The 23,573-nt window shown below is 41.6% G+C and overlaps 2 protein-coding genes across 2 annotated transcripts in view; one reads left to right on the forward strand and one right to left on the reverse strand.

Annotated features, from left to right (window-relative positions):
* Nucleotides 1-396: 396 nt before the first annotated feature.
* On the forward strand, nucleotides 397-11,113 carry itpka (inositol-trisphosphate 3-kinase A). The gene is made up of 7 exons (XM_069152288.1): nucleotides 397-1,124; nucleotides 5,488-5,584; nucleotides 5,878-6,091; nucleotides 7,271-7,475; nucleotides 8,062-8,163; nucleotides 8,492-8,563; nucleotides 9,610-11,113. The coding sequence occupies exons 1-7, from the start codon at nucleotides 714-716 to the stop codon at nucleotides 9,880-9,882; spliced, it is 1,374 nt and encodes a 457-aa protein (XP_069008389.1). The 5' UTR covers nucleotides 397-713; the 3' UTR covers nucleotides 9,883-11,113.
* A 1,945-nt stretch (nucleotides 11,114-13,058) lies between these two features.
* ltk (leukocyte receptor tyrosine kinase) overlaps nucleotides 13,059-23,573 on the reverse strand; it is a 50,512-nt gene continuing 39,997 nt past the window's right edge. The window contains exons 20-29 of the mRNA XM_069152289.1: nucleotides 20,968-21,154; nucleotides 20,751-20,841; nucleotides 19,699-19,763; nucleotides 18,030-18,159; nucleotides 17,790-17,887; nucleotides 16,969-17,061; nucleotides 16,644-16,745; nucleotides 15,175-15,309; nucleotides 14,248-14,338; nucleotides 13,059-14,072 (exon numbers count right to left, since the gene is read on the reverse strand). Coding sequence (XP_069008390.1) covers nucleotides 13,059-14,072; nucleotides 14,248-14,338; nucleotides 15,175-15,309; nucleotides 16,644-16,745; nucleotides 16,969-17,061; nucleotides 17,790-17,887; nucleotides 18,030-18,159; nucleotides 19,699-19,763; nucleotides 20,751-20,841; nucleotides 20,968-21,154 — 2,006 coding nt within the window. The remainder of the gene's footprint in view (nucleotides 14,073-14,247; nucleotides 14,339-15,174; nucleotides 15,310-16,643; nucleotides 16,746-16,968; nucleotides 17,062-17,789; nucleotides 17,888-18,029; nucleotides 18,160-19,698; nucleotides 19,764-20,750; nucleotides 20,842-20,967; nucleotides 21,155-23,573) is intronic.

Genomic DNA, 23,573 nt, shown 5'->3' on the forward strand with positions numbered 1-23,573 from the left:
AGAAACAAACGGACGTTTTGCACAATGGATTTAACATTAATGCTTGATTGATGACATGCAGGCTAAATAGAGCAGAGTCAAAAATCATGTTTTCATTTACGTTATGAGCGCTTATGTACTTAAATGTTTAAAATTCTCAAACTTTCTGAAAATGTTCAGGTTTATGTGAAAATATGATTCAACTGTGTGTGTGCTCGTGCATGTGTGTGTGTGTGTGTGCAGAAATATAGGACATTAACTCTTTCGGCATGTGTATGAAAGATTATCTTGAAGGTGCTCGCGTAGTTTAAGTTTGTGTGGAGAAATGATACAGAAGAAAGTCTGCAGCATTAAGAAACTTAACGCGTCAGCTCGTTTATCTTGTCAGTCAGGAAGCGAGAAAGACAATGCGGAAGATAATAGACCCAGTTGTTAGAGTGAGTGCGCCGGCGCGCGTGTAAACCGCGTATAGAGGCGCGAGCCACGCCACGACCAGAGAGGGGTTCCCCTTACCGACAGCACGCAAAGAGCACACAGACCAACGCAGGCTTTTTACGCGTTCAAAAGCACGGACAACAAACGACAAGGAGGAGCCGCACAGGATCGGCCGGATCCTTAAAGTCAAACCGGGCTGCGTTTGAACTCTCGGAAAGTGAAATGATCGGATTTGGAGGTTAAAGCGAAGCGGCTGCGCCTCTCGTCGTGCGCTCTCACGGCGGTGAAGCACATCCCCGATGCCCAAAGAGTGCAGGAGAAAGACCTCCAAGGACTGCGGTCTCCCTGGGACTGGACGTAACGAGGGATCTCGTTTAGAGCAAAGAGCAGGCGAGAAGTCATCCCAGATTTGCGATGAGCTCATTCAGAAAGCCTCTCAAATCGCCCCGTCGTCTGGTGCGCCAGCTGTGATGGATGCGCCCCGGGTACCACAGGTCACCATCACCCCGGAGGGCGGCGGCACCTCGCGGGAGATGCAGCAGGACGATTGGGATGATGTGGTGGACGGCACCCTGCGCAGGAAGCTGTCCAACTCCTCCATCTCCTCTACAGGGTCCTCTGCTGTGGATTCCGAGGATGACATACTCAGTGACAACGAGAGCAAAAGCAAAGGCATCATAACATTAGAGCATCTGGTGGACACTGGAGAAGTGAGTAAACTACAAAGAGACAATGACGTTTTAATGTTTAGTGGCAGGTTCTCTCTAGTTTAGTATTTTCCATTTACAGAATGTGAAAAAAAAAATATTCAAGAACACTCTCACACTTCCCTCACTGCATAAATGATCTATTATATCATGCACAACTAAATCAACAACACTGCAAACATGGGGTTTCAAATTCCAATCCTTGACCTCTGTCCTTGTAAACCTGCTGTACAGCTGCAGCGAAGAGCTGATATGTAGAAAAGAAGAAACAGTGAAGCACAGCAGCACATAAACAGTTGTTAGCAAACTACTTCTAATCAGAAGACAGTCTGTTCAATTTCAGAAATGATCATTGTATCTTTTCTGGAATTCCAGATGTGAGCTCTGGGAAATTTCAATTACGACATTTACCGATCAGTCAACTCTTTTTGTTAAAGGTAATAATGTAAAAAAAAAAAAAAGGAAAAAAAATGCTTTGACAACTTTGGAGAACCTTTCCAGAGTGTAGGGTAATCTTCAGGAAATCTGATTGTCGTCATTGAAATGATGTTCCTTATGTTTCATGGGTTATTGAAGCGTTTCACGTCAACTTAATGATCACAAGCGCTGCATGAAGCCAACATGAAGAAGCTGCTGAAAACGACATAAACGTTTTTGTGTGGTAAGTTTTGGACCATGTTGTCTGAGTTTTTTTTTTTGTTTATTGCTCTTGATCTTCAAGGCCACATCTTGACCAGAAAGTAAAGCCCTTTTCTGAGTGGCATCTTTTATACCAACAGTCATTTTCTGTCCATATTTTTTTGCAAATTCATGAACAATTTATATTAATAACGGAACCCCCTCCCCACCCACCCCCATCCCCCTCCCCCCAAAAAACCAACAACAACGAATCTCTTGCATGTCAAACGTGAGCAAGTCATTGCATTTGTTATTTTGGAACTGACCTTTAACTCGGCGTGTTCCTCCTTCAGCACACAGACTGTTGAAGGGCCTTTACCTCAATGCTGTGGGTGGAAATTTATTGGCCTTTGACATACTTGGCTGATGAAGCTTTACTTATGGCTGTAGAGTCTCAGTCCTACCCAGCATGAGCATTAAAGCAATGCTGTCAATCAATCACTATATTCTGACACTGTGCGTTTAGATTTGAACAGCAGCTGTGGAGCTCAATTGTTGTTCTGCTCATGTGAGTTGTAGGGAAGTTGAGTGTGATCACAGTGAGTCACCTCCGTGTTTCTGCACTCGAGTTAACATCAGAATCTGCTTTTTGTCCTCACTGTCACCACGTCAGACTTTCATTGGGCTTGCATGTGGATGTTTTTTGGTCCGAACATTTTCTGTTTGCCGTCTCCGTACAAGGCCTGGAGCTGCCACTTTCATTAAGCCTGTGTGTTCAAGTGCGTGTGTGTCAAAGAGAGTTTTGCTGAATATCACACTGTCCAATCCACTGACGCTCAGCATGAAAGCTTTCCCCCGTGAAAAAAAAAAAAGCCAATTCTATCTTTTTATTGACTGATTAAGGCCTTCTAAGTTAAAATAGATACGTTGGAAATGTTCCCTCTGAAAACAGCCACTGTTATGCTTTCTGCCCCTTCAGACCACACAAAGACACCCACACATGCTGTTTTTTTTATTTATATCAGTATGCAGTTTTAATCTTGGCCTTTGACATTTAACAGAAAACCACTTCAGGAAATCAAAAACACTTTAAAGTTCACACTTTAATGCTGGTGCTGTATAAAACAGATGACGGAGGATCGTAAGGATGTTCTGAATGGACCAAACAGATGAAGATACAGAGCCCATACAGGCTCTTCATTGCTAATGTTGCAGTGGTTCACATTCAGTTACCACTTCAAGATGGCAGCGCGACCTTCCTTCATGTGGAAAGGTTTGCCAGTAAAACCTGGCTCAGTTTCACATGAAGCTTAGTTTCAGCTGTGTTGTCTCTTTGCAGTGTTGCTATTGACTACTGTGTTCAGATCAGTATGGTGTTGAATCAGTGTCTCACACATGCATGCATGCACACACACACACACACACACACACACACACACACACACACACACACACACACACACACACACACACACACACACACACACACACACACACACACACACACACACACACAACTGGTCTAGTGTTACAAAGTAAAGCTGCGCCTGACCGAGCAGAACATGTAATGTGGAAGAAACCGACCAGAAAACAAACATTAAGCTAGTCCTACAATTAGGTTCCTTTGAATTTGAAAGAGTAAACAAACTTGATCATGTAGTTTTGTCAACAATAATGTACTTGTACACTCAAGTAAGTATATTTTCTTTTACTTTTGACTTCTTCACCACATTTCCAAGAGAAATGTTGTACTTCTTAGTCCCCTACATCTATTTGACAACTAAAGTTTAAAATTCTTTGAGATTTCACTTGTAAAAAACGAAATAAAACAAACAAAAAAACAACCTAAAAACAAGTACAACACATTGTTAAGAGTTCCCCAAACTTTTTGTCCTCTTTGTCATGTCAATTACCTGTTAGTGGTTCAAGGCCCAAAGAGGAGAAAGTATTCAATATTTTACAAAAAGGAAATATAATCACAGAAAATCCCAACAACTAAATCCAAGTTAGTTTAGTAGAAGCTGTGTTTTTGTCCTTCTTCCACTGTCGGTATTAGGGCAGCTTAATGCGCTATGCTTTTTTGAACACAAGCCTGTAAGCAGACAAGCCATTTCAAGTTCCAACACGTGAGTGAAACCAGTATTATTCCAAGTGTTATCAGTACAAACGTTTGTGGTTTCTGTTATCAAGGCCAGCACAGCGAGGGGTGAATAGCGTGAAGTTTCACAGTCAGACTATGTGTAGAATATAAATATTGGTCAGAGAGCTACACGGTTATTATGTTTATAGCAAAACTCAGAGTTCAGAACCAAGTTTCCCACCAAATCCGCTGTATTTCAATCCAAAGTCACCATCAAGCCGCCAGAATCTCGTCTGCCTTCGTTAACTCATAAACCCCAAAAAAGGGTAAAACTTGCTTTTTGTGGAAGATCGCTGACTTCACACTGCGATAGAACACAAGTAGCACTCAGTGAAGCAAATCACCCGACATTTAAGAGAGCCCTGAAAAGTTCTGCTGTTAGTTAGGACAGTGAACTGAGACACTTGAGCAGGAGCCGGGTGTTAACACAAGAGTCCCTGTTTCATTTCCTGTTTACTTCAGAACACACACACCAAAATGACCTGACCGACATGTAATGGTACAATCTCAGAACAAATACTAGTTTTCCTTCTGAACACTAGGAAATTAGTTTGTGTGGTTTGATATTACATATATGTGATATGATCGTATAGAAATATAATAATATATGTGTGGTATGTGAAATTTGATTCATTTTCTGCATGGACTAAAACAGACAGTTCCCCATAGGTGTGAAGCACTGTGAAAATATGCAAGCTGTTGCTGTAATTTTTTCTCTGTCTGTCTGTGTGTGTGTGTGTGTGTGTGTGTGTGTGTGTGTGTGTGTGTGTGTGTGTGTGTGTGTGTGTGTGTGTGTGTGTGTGTGTGGTGAAGAAGGAGAGAAAGTCAGAGCGATGGAACAACACAAACAACCATGAAAACCAAACATATCTGCCAAGAAAAGAGAATTCATCCCCGTCACATCTTTTTATTTGTTCATGATTTTGTGCAGACTTTGATTCGTTGCAAAGAGTCACGGGACATCAAAAACATCAGACATTGCAAACAAGCGAGTGGGAGCCTTTAGATACCCACTCACAAAACAAGAGCGGTGTCAGCCTGGATTTGTTGGTGTTAAACCTTCTTATTTTTGCTTAAGTTACGCTGATTTGACCAAAGATGACAAACCATGCATGGATCATACATCTTATATGTAAGATGTAAAATCCAGATTTTCCTGTATAATCCTAAAATGTATTTCGCTGTAAATTCATGCTCCTGGTGTAAACTAGGAGGTTTTGGAGAACTTTCTTTCTTGGTGTGAATCAACGTTTCAAACCCCCCTTCACACCAAGCTGGAGATGCTGAATAGAGATGTTGAAGTCAGATAGGAGTTTCCACAGAAATGGCATTTAATTGACCTACATTGAAAGTTTCAAGCAGTAGAAAACCAAAAGCCCGGCATCAGATTTAGTGGGCAGAATTGCTGATGTGATCAGATTTCTCCTCAGATATTACAGAGTGGACCCAGGGCCTGTTTACAGTCCTTCATCCTGTTTTCAGATCATTCATGTGATCAAAAACACACAGATAGACTTGAATCAATGCTGGACTGTAGCCTTTTTCCATGATTCTGATGATGAATGTATTTTTTTCATTTCTGTTTGTTTCCTTGCATGTCTTCCTCAGAGCAAATCGTGGTGGAAGCTAAAGACGATCGTCCACTGGCCCTTCAGTGCCACCCAGAGAAGAAGATTAAACTGGGTTCAGCTGGCCGGGCATAAAGGTGTGACCTGTTCAGACAGTATCACTGACAGTTTGGACAATTCACATACTGCTTGTTTGGCAGCTTCATGGAATACGAAACAGAGTTGTCAGATGTCAGGCACAATCAAAGCACTGACAGGGATTAAAACACTTAGCCAAGCAAGATACTCTCTAATGGAGGACTGACATTGTTTTCCTTTAACAGCTATGCACTGCAACAGACACAAACGAACCAGTCAAAAGATTTGTCTTGACCAAGCTCCAAAATTCCCACATTGTGCATGTCTGAACTCCATCTCTATCTCATCTCAGGCAACTTCAAAGCAGCCGACGAGGGCACCATCCTGAAAAAGTTCTCAGAGAACGAGATGCAGTGTTTCGAAAAGCTGAGCAATGACACACTGCTCACATTTGTTCCTGGTTACCATGGCGTTGTGGAAAAAGATGGAGAGTCTTTCCTCCATATGACTGACCTGCTGGTAAACTTTGACCTTCCTAATGTTATGGACTGCAAGATGGGTGTGAGGTAAGGAAGTAAGATCTATTCATGTATTTTGTAACACGTTTTTTAGCACATGTATTTTTGTGAAATTCTGCTACACTAAGTTGCCATTTTAAAATGAAAGTGTCAAATATTTTTTTTGTTTATTTATTTGATGTCTATGTGAGCGTTTCTGAAATGGATTAATGAGAAAGTGACAATACGTGCTGCCTAAAGCAGTTTTGCTCTACAAGGGAACACCTGTTGTAACTGCAGGCTGTATGCTTGGCTTCCTGCCACAGCGGGAGGGGTTTTTCACAGCATCATGTGCACAAGTACACACACACACACGTTCACGAACCTCGGCACACACATGCAAACACGCATCAATGCACACATGAATGTATACATGCATATGTTTGTGCAAGCACAGGCCTGCAGCTACGGATCTTCACCCCTCCGAGAGCTTCATTTTAGGTTGAACAAGAAAATGTACAAGCACATACACACACTTTCAGACACAGATGCATGCGTGCAGGCAGGCACAGACATACGCACATACACACACGCATGCACGCACGCATGCACGCACGCACGCACGCACATAACTTACAGACATAAATGAACAAATTGTTTTGTCGTCTACTCTGTTTGTGTGTGCCTGTATTTCTGAGGCTACTCAAACACACACAGACATATTGACACACTCAGGGTGTCCCTGGAGACTCCCCTTAGTCAAAAACCACAAAACTGCAAAACCGCTAACTTGCACAAACACTTCATACAGTTAAACACTTCACACTGGAGTCTCCTCTCAGCTTCCCTCTTCTGCACAGAGGAAGTGTGGCTCATAAACTGAAACTGAAATTCACATCTGTTTGCACATTAACTGTCTGGTATGAATATGTGAAGTGTGAGTGTGCTGCTGTACTGTTCACCAACAGAAATTTGCTCTCAGCTGTGCAGGTCAGTACTGACACTAAAACCATTAGAGAGGAGCATATCTCTCTGGCTTTTAGAGCAGCAAAAGAAAGATTCTGTGTAAAGTTGAATATCATAACAATATCATTGGGAGTATGTTAACTATGTATATCTTACATCTTAATACCTTAGGTTGCTACAACAAGATAAACCCTGAAAAGTCACAACCACCACTGTATATTTATATTCAGAGGATAATATATTCCTGCACCTGATTCTCAATTTTCCCTCCTGCTCTCAAAGGACGTACTTGGAGGAGGAGCTTGTGCGAGCGAGGGAACGACCCAAGCCCAGAGAGGATCTGTACAAGAAAATGGTGGAGGTGGACAGTGAAGGGCCGACAGCCCAGGAGCATTCCCAACAGGCCGTCACCAAGCCTCGATACATGCAGTGGAGGGAGACCATGAGCTCCACCAACACCCTGGGCTTCAGGATAGAGGGGATCAAGGTAGTAATGTGCTGCATGCACTCCACGAACAGGTGCTTGGAGTGTGAAACTAAGGAACGTCTGCTTATGTCTCGATTGTTTCTTGGATGAAATCATAAAGTTGAACAAGGTCCTCACTGTCTTTCTTTGGTTGCAGCGAGTATCTTTTTTTTGTGAGAAAGCTCACTGCAACCATCGAGCAACAACAGAGAAACAAAGCTTGTGACAAGTCTGTGAATGTTAGTGAGACAGTCAGCGGAAAAAGAGCCAAATTTTTCCTTAAGGAATCGTTGGAGATTAAAACAGAGCAGAAGAGAGCGAATATTGAACTGAAATTTTGTCAGGTGGCTAAAAGCAGGACTTCCAATTAATCATAATATCACTCCATCTTTCCTGTATGTTTAAATCGCCAACTGTGTGCTAACACAGACCCCATATCATTTTCATAAGGTGACAATCTAATAATTTATTGCAGGTTTAAAGAATACATCACCTGCTTATGTTTGGACCTTTGCTTTAGAATTTCAAAATCCATGTAAAGACTTGTATTGAAGTCATTTCATTGTGTTAAATTCTCATTCACCTCCATTCTTCTCTCCTCTCTCAGAAATATGACGGTACATGTCGAACTGACTTCAAGAAAACCAGATCGAAGCAGGATGTCATCCAGGTGTTCAAGGACTTTGTCGGAGGGAGCGTCAACATCATAGTAGGTGGCCGTCGGCCAGCTTCTGCACACATACAGAACATTCAGATACATAAAACACACGTGAAGTGCATACACACAAAGCAATGGTGCAGGCGTTACCTGAAAGACTTCGTCGACTACAAACACGGCAGCCGAGTCAGCGTTCACATCCGTCTTCAGTGTTTGAAGAAACTGTTTTGTAGACTCATATTTAAAAAAAGGTTTGTTGATCCTAACTGTAAGGAACAAAGCAAATATGCACACTGTAATACTGTTTGACTTTGCTATTATGGATCGGATGTAGATTGAATTTGTGTTACGCCCTTCACTGTTTTTTCTTCAAACACAGAAGTCTTACTTGAGCAGACTGACAGAGATCCAGCATGCCCTGAAGACATCAGAGTTCTTCAAGCGACACGAGGTGAGGACTGGTCTACAGTAAAGAGAATTGAAAGTTGAAAGGAAAACAAAGCGCCTGAGTAAAGTTTTGCACCTGAAACCTCCACACTTTGAACACTATTTCTCCAAAAGAAATTGTTTTACTTTCATGTTTTGATGATGTGGTTGAGAGCGCTGTCTACACTGTTGTCCGTCATCGACATCTATGTCGCTCATATGAGTTTTAACTGAATGTTTTTTCAAACTATTAATTATATTAGAAGTTTATTGTTAATGTTTTCATACAACCGAACTGTTAAAGTTTAAGCGAATTGTCGAGCGTGTGTTTGTGCTACTATAAGCTGAACATCACAATACTTTAACCACATATCCGTTATTTTTAGAAGTTACTGGGATGCAGGCATAGACTGCCTATAAAAATGGACGTTTACTGTAGGCCTGAATAGTTAAGTCAATGCTCAAGTGCCTTGAAGTGCAAATCAACTAAGGGCCACTATGGGCTGGCTCCAATAGACTCCCATTCAAAAAGCATCAACTTCTTTCATAAAATACAAAGTCAAAAAATGTTTTCCACAAGTCATCATGGTGTCATTAGTTAAATTACCTCCTTATGATCAGTGTTGTGGTGGTCCTTCTGAAAATAATTCCATAATTAATGAGATACTGAAAGAGAGGTATGTTTGGGGGCGTGCATGATTTGATTGACAGGCCTGGGGTGCAGTCAGGTTGCCGGTATAGGTGAGTAGGCGCAGTGTCCTCGGGTTCCCAGTCAGATCCACCACTCGCTCTTCCCCAGCTTGTCCAAATATAATCACTTCTAGTTCCAAAAAACAAGAAGGCGACAGCCAAAATACTGAAATCGAGGCTTGAAAACAGACATTTACAAACCAAAGGGTGATGTCACGGTGGTGCCATTTGTGTGCAAGTGCCTGGTTGTGAATCACTGCTGTAGCATCTTGCTCATTATTCAGGTCTTCTTCTTCCATCTGGACATATATATGGATTTATGGATTAATAACAACAGAAGAAATCAAAAGCAAACATTTAACCTTTCTTGTTTTTTTTCAGGTGATTGGCAGCTCGCTCCTCTTTATCCATGACCACACGGGCAATGCACAAGTCTGGATTATTGACTTTGGCAAGACCACCAGGTTACCCGAGGGCCAGACGTTACAACATGACATTCCCTGGCAGGAGGGCAACCGGGAGGATGGTTACCTGTGGGGGCTGGAAAACCTCATCCACACACTGGAGTCTGTAAGCAATGAAGGGACCAGCGAAGAAACTTGTTTCTCAGTTACCAAAGAAAATAATCAAACTACAAAAACATATAACCAGTGATTTTTTGACTTAGAAGGGTGTAAAGAAATCCAACTATTTCAATGGATGCCACAGAGAGCTTTCGTGGGTTTGATACATGTTGACTTGCTTTGGGTGATCTACATGTCAAGAACCCTCAGTACTCCCTGGCTGTGCTATTCACCACAAAAATGATCATATTTAGTAATGACACTGACAGAAAAGACATCATGGACACTGAAGAGAGAAGCTGAGAATTTGCCACTAGGGACTGAATGATTGAGCAAATGCACTGACACTAATTCAACTTCCTATAAAATGAACAGAAGTGAAAGTGTAGGGATTCTGCATTTCAGTTTCGGGGAAAGTATGTTGTTACATCTGATGGAAATGCTCGTAAAATCCTAATTAAATCAAGGAGAGAATGAGCAGGCACAGGTTACAAACTCAGGTCTCACTTCACACCGTCTACTGTAACCATCAGCCCTGAATCTAATATTAAGAAGGAAATTTAGTTCAGTCTGAATCTCTGACTTGGTCACAGACCTCAATCACATAACTACAATATTAAACACATCCTCAGTATAGCACCGCACACTGCCTGGAGATTAGACTGTATTATGTGTGTCACTATTCTGGCAAACTGTCTTCTTGGAAAGCTTATCCGTCTTTCAATGATTTTATTCCTGTAATCAAACTTATAAATAACAGAATTTCTTATGATGTTGCAAGACTTGTTTGTTACAGTACATGTTTTGTAGTGGGTCATTAGAAAAGATCTGAAAAAAAGCGTGCAAATGAAATGAATGAACATGTATATGAAATTAAAATGGGGGAAATACTGTCTTTTATTTTCAACAGTAAAACATGTATGTTATATGTTTGGAATGTTATAGTCAGGGTGGCCATAATAATATGATAGCATGTCTGGTTGTTTCTGCAAAAACAATATTCTTGATGATAAAAATATCATCAACTACATGTTTAGGTTATTGTGACCCGACGTGATCAACCAGCTCGACGTAGAATGTGAAAGTATGAAAAGTGTCGCCGGGGCATCTCTTTAGGGGGCGCTCTCGAGCCGTTTGGCTGCGCCCACTCACGACTCCACTAGAATACGACATTTTTTGCCAGGAGACATATGTGTATCCACTTTCATGAGTTTTTGAATATGATAAAGCCTCCAAAAAGGCAAATCACTTCACGTAAGGAGAATTAATTACACCAATATTATCGAGAACAATAAAATGCGCCACACCTCGATTAGTCAGGACTGAGTTCACGCCTTCACATTTCCGGTCGGTGGGACAAAACTGTGTAACTGATCAAACACACACAAATTAGCTGAATATATGCTGATTTATTTGGGGCACAATTAACTTAGATGAAAGTGTGTATAAACAGTGTATTGCATAGAATATCTTTTGTTTGAGGCACCCTCAGCTACATGAAAAACACAGAAAAATATTTGAGTGTGAAATTAAATGAATCAGAATGGGAAAAATATACAGTGACAAGGGTCATTTATTTTTCCTCTGTAAAAATATTCCACAATATTCTGTATTTCTAAATGTCACAAATCTTTAGAAAACTCTTTAAGATGTTTGTTTCAAGGGCTGTTGAGCAACTAAGATAAAGAGACTAATATCTGGAGGCCTGAGCATAAAACATAAAGTAAGCCTTGAAAACTTTTAGATAAATGTAACTTCATTCAACATATTAAAAAATATACTATTGACATGTTTAGGTTCAAAATAAAGTCACACCAGCTACAACTACTAAACTGATTAAATACGAATAATCTGAAAACATAAATACAGAATAAAGATTTCCACATTTTAAATCTTTAACTAAAACTATTGAATATATCAGACTGAGATACCTGCAGCAGCTTGTTTGGTATTTCAAAGCTGAATACTTCTCCCTGCTGAGTAAACATAGGTACAACCAGCACTACTTCCATAGATGCAGTGAAGCAGTATCTAAATTTGGCAGTGATCAACTACAAATACAGATTCATCATCATCATCACAAATTAATACAAATAATAATGTTTAAACAAAACCCAACGACAACAAAACAGCTACAAATGCAACGGGTTAGTCCAGTGTAAGGAAGTTAGTACAAAAATAGCAAATATTTTCCCAGCTGCAAGGTCATCATCAAATTCTATACGTTTAAACATGTATAAGACTGCTGGCAGGCCAAGTAAATACTAAGACAAGGGGGAAGAGACAATCCAAAATACGTAAAGCCAAATCAAGCTCGATAAATTATTCTCATCGCTATATCTTCATGCCGACGTCCAAAAAATATTCAGCCCGAGATTTTTAAGACAAGAAGAGGCGACGACTTAGTGTAACGGTTCAAACATTTGTGCCGTATGTGTATTTGCTTTCTTGCTGAGAGTTAGATGAGATGATCGATACCACTCTCATGTCCATACAGAGGCATCGGGACCTTTACAGCTGCAGAACAACAGACGTTCAGAAAAATCACGTTAGTGCAGTAATTGTGGGGATGTGTTTTCACTTTATGAGGTGAAAGCAAATCAAAATCAAACAAGAGAACCAACCAGTACTACAAGGTCTGAGAGTATGTAAATGAAACACACTCCTGCCTATCAAAAGAAGGTGTAATTACTTATTTTTAAAGCTTATAGTGATTGTAAACTACTGAAATTAAAGCTTCTTGGAGATTCTCTTCTGAATGACTCAATATTTCTGGCCTGTTATGGTCATGCTCTACAATGAATACTACAAAATAAACGACTGCCAAATCCTTCATAAAACAAATACAGCAAAAAAAACAAACCCAAAAAAGTGGGAAAAAAAAAAAAAAAAGGAGTCCATCTACAGCAGTTATTATTGGCAGCCATCACCAACAGTGTGGACATTGAGAACGTGCAGGGCTACTTAATGCCCAGTGTTTCAGCATCAGTGTTCAGCTACCAGTGTACCAGAGGCCCAGGACAGAGCTCTGAGTCCAGTGTTGGCCCTCTGTATCAGTGCAGAGGAGTGTTCGTGTGAATGCGAGTGTTCGAGGGTGTTTTCCAGCATACCAGGAGCTGTAATAATTTGATTTTGTGGCTCTTAGACCGCGGCGGAGGCCTCACAGTCATGCTTTCTGTTCCAGATATCTCAGTTTGTGAAAGGAAGGGACTCGGGTGACATTTTAATGATTGATGATTCATAACCTCTGTTATAACGAGCTGTTTCTTAGATGGGGGTAACGCTGAGGTCTTCAGACAGTGAGAAGCCAGAGTCTCGGTCGCGTGTGGGTTTCTCGGCTTTGGTGTGTCTCCTCACGTCCTCGTGTCCGTAGCTGGCGTGACGCTTCAGCAGCAGCTTGGGCATACAGGATGAGGAGGTGTGGAGGCCGAACGCCAGGCTAGTTCCTGAGGAGACGCTCAGGATGGCTTCTCGGGCTTTGGGCATAACCAAAGGGAGGCTCTCCGCCTCGTAGCTTTGCTCATCGTAGGCGTAGTTGACGTTGCCACAGGGGAAACTCTGGAGCTTTGCCAGGTCCATACCAGCTTTTGTACCGCCACCTGCTGGTGCCTTCTGGGAGGACATGCTTGGGGCAGCTTGAGCTTGGCAGGAAGGAGATGGAGTTGAGGAAATGCAGAGGCTGGGAGGGCTGAGGTAGGTGCTGCTGGTGCTGTCACACCCAGCCTCGTTGCTCTCTGAAGTTGGGCTGCAAGTTTGTGTGTTGGAGGTGGAGCTCGAAAGCGGCATGGACTGTGTGTGAGCCAGTGTTTTCTTCCCCCGGAAGTTCTCCAAGACCCAGGAGCCGTACGTGGGGTTCCACAGGTTCTTCGTTTTGTTCTTCAGCCTCTGACTCCCTGAGGAGGAGCTGTTTCTGGAGCATGGTCGATGATGAGGAGGCTCAGGGTGGAGCCAGTTGCTTCCAGCTGACACAACAGGGGCGGGAACGGGCTCTGCCCAGGACGGCTCCAGCATCTCGCGGCATGATGTGACTTCGTGGTGGACAGGTTGGGTTCTCTGCAGGAGCAGACGGGGTTTGGTGGGCTGTGGGGGAAGTGGAGCGGTGCCCAGGCCCATGGAGCCGAGACCCAGCTGGGAGGGCGAATCCTGGGGAACAGGGTGTGACACCAGGAGTGGAGTGAGGCTGGAGGAGGTGGGGTCAGTGGGACGGATTACTATGCTTCCATCATCCTCTGTGTTGGGGCCATATTCTACCGGTAGAGGTGTGTTGATCACATCTGGGTCCTGAAAAAGAGAAATGAGGCTGATAATTAACCAAACAATAATTGCAGCTTTACCAGACCGGAAAACGTGAAGGAAAATATACGATTGGGAAAGAATAGTAAAAAAAAATATTTGAATTTGATTGAATCTGTGCAAAAATAAAAAATAAATTCATACATAACTAGATGAAGTATACCTGAGTACAGTAGTTGATTCTCTCCAAGATAGTTGAGAAGTTGGGCCGGTGCTCGGGACAGTGCTGCCAACACTGGGTCATGATCCGATAGCTAAAAATAGTTACAGACACAAACTTATAAACTAGACTGTGAACATAACTGTATTGGAAAATCTGAATTTATCCTCACAGGTTCAAGTCTTTGCTTGTAATTATAGTCCGGAAACTCTGTTTAAACGAAGGTTGTCTCAGCCAAGCGTGGACCATTAAGCAGACCAGGTGGCTGAGTACGATGACGCTGAAGTCAAGTGTTTATTTCCAAATGGATCGGCGGCGTTGGAGGAGCTTTAGCCTACAACATGTGTCATATGTTGGCCGATGCTGATTGGTTACAGTCTGCTTCACTGGGTTTAAAATCAACCCGAGGTCTATGCCCATTAGGGTGCAACGACTGGAAACATTCTGCAGTGGAGCGTGGTCAGACCCATACATTCATGCTGGGAAGCTGGGTCTGGCTCTTTTGATCACTTTTAGGAAGGGAAAGAAGCAAACATAACTTATAGCAAATAAAAGCAATACCAAAATAAAAGCAGAAGACAAAGCTGATCGTGTGGCATCAGGGGCATCATCTATGCACATTTTGGTTTTTAAAAGTCTTATGTGTAAAGTTGTTTTTGTAAAAGGTACGATCCAAAGTGGAGGTACCATCCCTTCTTAAGAATAGCGCCACACAAAGAAAAACAACCTTTTATAAACTTAGCTATAATGTCAGCAAATTTTCTAAGTGTACTCTACAAGCTCAAGGTTCATTTTACATTATTGCTGTCTTGGTCGGGAATAATTTAAAACAAACACCCTGAAAACCTGCCCGACACTGAGAGGAAATATCAAAGAAGGCAACTAAAGTCGAGCTAAGACCAGGACTAGGCTCATTTTCTTTGTACTCACACAGGCCCTGGGCAGGCCTTGGGAGGATCCATCCTGCCTCCGCTGGTGACAAACTCCAAGACCTCCTGGTTAGTTTTACAAGGGTACGGCATGTAACCCAGAGAGAGGATCTCCCAGAGCAGCACTCCAAATGACCTGCAGGGGGAAGCACAGATCAACAACTGAGTGGATTGTGTCACTTTGCATACCAAACTTTTCCTGCTCTAATGTTCTTCAGAGTGCAACACAACACAAGCATTGCTGGGGGATAGATTGAGGTCGTTTTAGCCCGCACGAACTGTAAGCTTTATGAAAAAGGTATTATTTAAGGTTAGTCTTGATAGTAGAGAACGTGCCAGCCTCCTGAACCCAGACTGTGAGCTCCACAGTCGAGGAGCCTGATAACTAAACGCCCCGGCTCCCATTGTACTCCTGGAAACTCTGTAAGCAAGCCTGAACTGTGAGAGCGCCGTGTTCTGTTGGGATGATGATTCAGATAGTTCCAGCTCTCTGCTCCTTGACTGTGTGCTGATGCATTTGCTCTTTACACATTTTCCCATAGTTGTTTACTGCTGCTGAGTTCTGCTAACTGAATTGAAAGCCACACAAGGCAGCGCTCTTGTTTTTGTTTTGTTCAGGGTGACATCCTGCTGAAAAAAGATTCCTCTTTTAAACAACTTTAAGCATGACGGAAAACCGCAGCTCTTCGGACTTTAGTTTCCGTGTGTGCGTCTGGGGTCAAACTGTACCTGATTTCCACCAACATGTTTGACTATGAGTTGTTAATGGACTACTGTTTAAATCTATTATGTTGTGGTTTCCCCATTTGACTTCAAACTGCAACTAAACAGTATAGTTCAGACTTTTTGTTCCGTAAACAAACCCTTCTTTCTGTCTATAAAAGTGACATTTTGAAACAGTTTGCTCCGTGCTAAATATTTGACTTGTTTTGTCACCGGTTAAGCGGTTTGGACTCTCTGCCATTACAGCCACTGTGCGTTGCCAACGGGAATAGGGCGGTTTTTGCTCCATTGGATCAGTGTCGTGAATACAGACGCCGTTCCGTCTTTGCAAAGATGTTCTCTTGATGAACAGCTCTTCATATGTTGAGTTCTCTGTCTGGTTCTGTTTGGCTTTTAAATTAGGTGCAATTTTGTGTTGAGATACTGTGCACCACTCAAGAGAATTATTTGGCTTTTAAACATGGCTGCAAACAGAAACAAGTTTTCAAAGCAAGTCTGTTTTTATAAATTTTCAAGAACAACATCTGCTATTAGTTGTTTACTGTCCAAAAGAACATCATGAGGTTTGAAAAATATATGTGGTGTGGCAACAATTAGCAGAAACACATGATAATCAGCAGAATGACAATAAGATGTCTGAAACGGACACAAAATGAAATTGTACCCAGTTTAAAATTGAAAACAGTTCTTTTGTGGATATTTGTAGAGCCATGGTGTGTTTATTAAGTATTTATCTGATATTTATACCAAGTATCAGTCTTGCAGGTGAAGATTCCCTCCATGAAGGCCTCCGGTGGCATCCATTTGACAGGCAGCATGGCACGACCACCTTTCCTGTAATAGCTGGCCCTGTGAAAGAAAGGCAGCACTCTGAGATTTACAAATTTCAATTTTGTTCTGTTAAGATCAGAGCAAATATCTATGGATATAATAATATGGAGGAAAATTAGGTAGGGAATCAACTGTTCCTCAAATTACCACATCAGCCCAGTGTTCCTCCCATTAGACGCATCATTATGAATTATCATGTGTGCTCTGCTATGTGTGATAGTGCTCCATTCACCATACAAACCTGTAAATATCTCGCGCCATGCCAAAGTCTCCAATCTTAGCAACTCTGTCCGGTCCGGGGCAGGTGAGCAGGCAATTTCTGGCAGCAATGTCTCTGAAAAACATTACATCTTTTACAAAATGTAGCTTTATAATGACACTGAACTCCAAAGCTCTCCAAATTCCTATGATAAGTTAACATCATTGTGTTTGTGAAAGTCCTAATAATCTAATACCAGTTTATGTGCTTTCATTGCAGCCAGTGTTGGAAAGTAACTACGTGTAACCAAATTAAAAAAGAGATGTAATTCTGATTAGTTGCAGTTATGTAATTAGAAAGAAAGAAATATTTATGGGAACTTTTTTCCTTCACTGCAGTCAGTTGTGATCTGTACTGATGAACATTCCAAATGAATTCATTTTATATTGAAGAACATCTAATTAAAGTTTGACAGTAATTAGTGTTGAGTTATGTTGTGACCACCTACTTTCAATTTTAGGACTTTTCAGCTTTGTTTAAAACTTAAGTAATCAAATATAATATAACATTATATTACTGTTCATAATACCTATATATTACAATAATGAATTGAAATAATTACTCATTACAGGGAAACTAGGGATCTACATTACAAAAGTAACCTTCCCAAAACTGGTTGCAGTAGAAGGGACCTTCATTCAAAGCAAAATATCTTCTCAGCCAGTGCTGATGAACCATTTTTACATGCAGCTCTCACAGACCACAGCAACAGCTCTGATATCACATTTTCTTTTTATGCTTCCCGTGTTCAGCTTGTATTTTAATTGAGGTTTTCGCTGTAAGAACTGTATGTGGATCAGAACCTGTGTATGAAGTGGTTCTCCTCCAGGTAGCGACAGCCACAGGCGATGTCTCTGGCCATTCGCAGCAGCTCCCGCATGGTGAGTGAAGAGGTCTGGCCCTGGATACAACACAGCTCAATTTAGTGTGAGACACACACACACACACACACACACACACACACACACACACACACACACACACACACACACACACACACACACACACACACACACACACACACAAAGTTGTATTAGACTTACAGCTCGTGGCCTGTTCTGTCTCAGAAAGCTCTTCATGTCTGCTCCTGTCATCAGCTCCAGCAGGATGAAGCGTGGCAGGATGTTCAGACTGACGCCGATGCAGCGCACAATGTTCTCATGGCTGAACTTGCTGCGTGGACAAACAGTACATGACATGGATTTTGGTTTAGTGAGTCTGCACTTGGCTGTGCTTCTCATATATAATGTATGTAAAACTGGGAAGGAGAGAGAAAAAAAACATGTGTTTGACAGTTTTATTATGCAGCAAAGTTGACTTTACAGCCCCTAAATGCAACACATGTATAAACTAGGTGTAGGTGAACCCTCCGCTGTCATCCCATTGGATGGGGAATGAATGAATATTTCACAGGGTTTTTAATGCTTTTTATTTTATATGTAATGCATATGTTTTCAGTTTTGATATTTGAAAACAGTGAAATGTAGTTAATTTAGGTTTTATATTGTCTATTGCTAAATGGAGCTGAAATTAGTAAAAATTCACATTAAATAAACAAAAAATGAACACATCTTGCACCTTTTGTCAGTAGTCTCCTCAACACAAGTCTATTCTAGATAAATTTGTAATACCACCATAAAACCATTTCAATCTTTAACCAGTCTGCAAGTGATGATTAGAAAGTGAACAGGACTGTATGAGTAAAAAAAAAAAAAAAAAAAAAATCCTGATTTGGTGCCTGCTCTGTTAAAAGTATTCTCCCCACATGTGTTAATAGCTTCTGAGCACTGCAAATGTCACAGTGCTTCTGAGCACTGTGACATTTGCTGGCAGTCTTCATCTGTATCTTAGCTGCCGTGGTCATATCTTTGAAGCTTTTGGACACATGAAAAAGCGGACATACTCAACAGGATGATGTTTCATTTGTCACTCTGTGTGTCTACGTGATGAAGCTCCGGCACACTGTTAAAACAGGTCGTTCTTCTGTGACTGCTCTCAAAACTTGCTCTGCTTGTGCACAAAAAATGTATTGCTGGTCAAGTTTTTGTGCTTAATCTGTATTTTTTTTGTCATAGACTAACTTCCATACTGTACCTGAGCAACTCTGTCTGTGTGTGATCTCAGCTTTGTTATTTAAACCTATTTTTTTCTAACTGGATTATACCAAGTATGGACATGGGGGTGAAACGGTGCCCTTATCTAAATTTAGAAAGCTTCTTTTATTTGGATTTACTCTGGTCGTTCTCAAACCATATCTCTAATCAGACAAAAATCCCCAACATATGTTTGGGATGACTTATGCCTACCAATTCAAAACCCGCAGGTCATAAACTTTAATTAACTTAATTGAATAATAGTGTATTTTCCTGATATCAAAACATACCCCTGGAAACATGATTGTTCTTTGTTTTTTGTTTTTCACTAATTGGACTTTTATATAATAAGATGATAGATTTGGATAATTATATTAGAGAACAACATGTGCACTACATTGCAGTTGTGGTTTGATTGCCAATAAGTAAAGTTGCATAACTTGCTTCCAGCTGTTATCCTCTCTAAGTCAGATGTCTTATTTCGTGTGGCTGCTGTTCCACATATCAGGTGGTCTGTAAGAAAGATGCACTGGGCGGCTCAGTGCGTGCACAAAAGAACAAGGCGGCCAGCACGATGTTGTGTAATGTCCACGAAGGGTAGGGTTGCAGTCTGGTGCACCTCATAATCAGCGCCTCCATCAGGAAATCCATTTCATCTTGTTCGGAGCAGATTTCTGGAAGAGTCTGTAGAGCAGAGAGAATCAGAGTAGCAGTTTGAGACGTGTGTGCCGTCGACATTTTCATTATACCTAATCAGTAGAGCACTGAGAAGCAGGCAACACCAAGTGGAGCTCACTCAGCTTTTCCTCTTTTGTGTAGCTTGAAGCCAAGTCATCTGACAGAACAAATGTGCATTCTCATTTTTCTCAGTCATTAGACATTTTCTGCACTCAGTGATTTCAGTTTTGCATGAGACAACTTATTACATTTTCATATTACGTAGTTAACTAGAATTACCACCTTAAGGTTGTCTGTTCCCACCAACCAGTTCACATCCTTGTCTGTCCAGACTCAAATATGTCGTGAAATCTTTGAAAGAATTTGTCCACTAAAGCTGATTGTGACAGAACAAAAAGTTGGAGCCAAGACAGCAGATAATACTTCAAATATAGATGTTGCTATGAAGCAGCTACCAATCTTAAAACCTGGATGCTTCACACACATCCTCAACCTGTCAACACAGAATATCCATACAGTCACCACAGTTTTAAGTTGGGCACCCATGATGTCACCGCATTCACAAAAATGGGAATAACATGAAGTCACATTGACTTCTGACGACCAGAAACTTATCAATGCATTCTTGAGTCCAAGTAAACATTCTTGCTACATTTGAAGAAATTTCCTCAAGGTATTCCTGAGATATTGCATTCACAAGAAGGGGACAAATGGATGTACAGACAGCAGGACTTTATGTCATTGTAAAATAGCATGAAGGCCTCCAGCCACGGCATGAAAAAAAAAGCAAATAACTGTTCTTTAAATAAATGCGTCACGAAAACCCGTCTTCACTTCTGTTACTAGTGTGTGACCTTTAGATGTGACAGGCAGTAGCACCACAGTGGGATGTTGTTGAGTGGATTATATGCAATGAAGACTCCTGGTGAAGGAGCCATCACCCAACATTTAAGTGTAACTTGTCCTCGTGTGCTTCACAGAGGGTGTACTGACCTTTATGGCCACCTGCATAGGACTGCCATCTCCACTCATCCCCAGAACCTGTCCTTCATAGACTTCCCCAAATGCACCGTGGCCGAGAGCCCTGAAGAAATGAAGTGGAAAATACAACAGATGAAATGAAAGCAGTAGCACACGGTCACACGAAGAACGGACATCAGCACAGACAGCCAGCACAAACTCAAACTGGCATTTTGATCTTGTGTCACACCTGAGAAGCGTGATGTTCTTTCGCGGCACTTCCTTCAGTTCACTGAGTGCGGCAGCCTTGCCGGCAAAGCAGTAGTTGGGGTTGTAGTCCGTCATGATGGTGGAGGAGCGGATCTTGCTCAGCTTGTACTCTGGACTCTGCAGACGCCCCCTGACTGCGTGCAGCTCGTTCTTCCTGCGGTACCACACTACAGACAAACACAAGACAGAAGAACAAATAAAGATAGTTTTATTTCAGGCTCTGTGAATCATAACCCTAACTGTAACCAGGATCCCTCACTTGCATGTATGTAGGAAAAACAGCTTCCCAACTATCTGCTAAGTGGAGGAGCAGTAACACAAGGAGGGACCAAGCCACATTTCAGTAGCTTTTCAATGTCCAAACAAACTTCTTACAGCTAGTGGGAACATGAAGCAAATAAACTGGTTCATTATATTCTTAAAAGAATATCCCACTGATTTAACATTGCACTGCTGCAACACTGGTGGACCCACAATGAATGTAAAAAAAAAAAAAGGAATTAAAATTGAAGCAGCAGAAGAACATTTATCCTTTTTATTGTCCCCAATCAAAACCCTGAACGCCATCAGTTTGGTCCAGAGATACAGATGAGCTTTGTTAGTAGCAACCAATGTAGACTTGAGCTGCCTTCTTAGCTTGTCGTCTTGAGCCCCGACTTACGCAAGTGTCATCACTTTGCACAGCTCCAACTGGAGCCACAAATGAGGTGGCATCCCCCAAGACCGACCAGTAAACAGACCTCCTTGTGTGTAAATCGGTGGAGCTTCCCTTTAAGTGCCGACGCACACAAACACAGTGTTTTGCGGGATGCGTGTGGGATGGGCTCTCCTTGGGTTACTGCTCCTTGTCTGTCTTGATGCCAGTGAGTTTTGGACTCACCCGCCATGGAGGCAGCCCACGTCCCCGATGCAGGTTGGTAGTCTGCCAGGGAGGGAGGGGGGGCGTTGCGTGCAGGTAAGAGGTGCCGTCGAGCCATCGCCCAGTGCAGATGCTAGGGCCTCAGGGGGGTGGGATGAGGGGAGCGTTGAGGAGGAGAAGGAGGATGAGGAGGGCGGAGGAGGTAGGGAGGGGGTGGGAGGTAGGGAGGCAGGGAAGGGTGGAGGAGATGGGGCACCCAGGGAACAGACTACCTTCCTGCATGGGGGAGAGCTCAGGTGAAGAGACACCATTAAACCTGAAGAGTGTGTGTGTGTGTGTGTGTGTGTGTGTGTGTGTGTGTGTGTGTGTGTGTGTGTGCGTGTGTGTGTGTGTGTGTGTGTGTGTGTGTGTGTGTGTGTGTGTGTGTGTTTTTTGCAACCTTTTTAACAGCCATTGATATATCAGCTCTTCATCAATACATCCTCCTTCATGTTTTTTAAAAAGGAATGTAAATGTTATTACACAGATGTGATCAGCCTTTGTTAAGCAATTGATTTATTTACTTGCAAGTGCACACATTTACACACAAGGAAGTTAGTGAAGAAGTCACACTAAATAGCTTTTCCATTTTCCATTAAAAAAAAGAGGCTTTGCCCAGTAATTATAAAAGTACCATCTCATCTGGATAAATGTCTGATTACTCTGATTCCAAAGAGTCCATTTATGTTTGATTACACAAAACCTCAAACATTTTTTTAAATATCTTTTTATATTTCCATTTGTTGTCCTTTTTTTTTTTTTTTTTTTCTGTTCCAAACGTCAGAGCAGAAACACAGAATGGTGTCTTTCATCTAAAAAGGACATTCATGTGATGCCTATTATCTGCCAGCCTGGCTGACCCGAACGCCTTATCCTTTTTTTCTAAGTCATTTCCCAGTTTTAAAAAAAAAAATATATATGATTGTCATATCAGCACTGAAATCTCTCATCTCCTGAAAGCACATTGCTCTCCTGTTGCTTGCTTTTGCATTTGAAGGAACAACCCATTTATTTAAAAAAATTCTCTTATTTCAACTGATGAAAATACACCAGCAATTTCCCGGTTTGGAGCTCATACATGCATTAGCAAACACAACCAATATCAAGATCCCGTCATATAATGGTCAACTGCCAATTTTAATATAGTTTAATTTGTCAGAGCAAACAACATACTGGTGATTTAACAGTTCTTTGTGTGTCCTGTTTGTGTACAGTTTGTCCTGAGCTCTCATTTTAATATGCTCAGCTAATCTATTAAATTAGATATCAGGAGATGAGGCTGCAAAATTTCTGTCTAATTTGCTGATAAATGTAATCCAACAGCTACACTGAAAATCCCAAAACTGAATGACCAGATAATCTGAAATCTTCTTCTAAGGTTCACAAATAGCAGAGCAATAAATGTGTTTCTTACTGACCCTGAAGTTTCTCAAATATTTTGCTTTAGTCTTGGCTGAAAAATAGAAATGACCTTGCTGAGGCCTTGAAACTGTCATATTGGTTTATTGTATGAATTATTTCAGTCAAAAACCCAAACAGCTTTTGTTCTGCTTGGTTTCATTGTCAGACGGCATTCGAGTCCAGAGAGCAGAGAGTGGAACTGATATTTCACAGGAAGTCAGTGCAGTGCAGATTTCTCCAGAGGCCCAGACACAAAGTTTAGATTCACCAAAACTTCACTGTGGGAA

This window comes from Embiotoca jacksoni, unplaced genomic scaffold (genome assembly GCF_022577435.1).
Source record: "Embiotoca jacksoni isolate LCO1_2020_lvr unplaced genomic scaffold, fEmbJac1.0.p SCAF_18, whole genome shotgun sequence".
Lineage (NCBI taxonomy): Eukaryota > Metazoa > Chordata > Actinopteri > Embiotocidae > Embiotoca > Embiotoca jacksoni.

Coding starts and splice junctions, on each gene's coding strand:
- itpka (XM_069152288.1), top strand. CDS start 714: ATGCCCAAAGAGTGCAGGAGAAAGACCTCCAAGGACTGCGGTCTCCCT. Junction 6,092..7,270: donor GACTGCAAGATGGGTGTGAG/GTAAGGAAGTAA, acceptor CTGCTCTCAAAG/GACGTACTTGGAGGAGGAGC. Junction 7,476..8,061: donor TCAGGATAGAGGGGATCAAG/GTAGTAATGTGC, acceptor CTCCTCTCTCAG/AAATATGACGGTACATGTCG.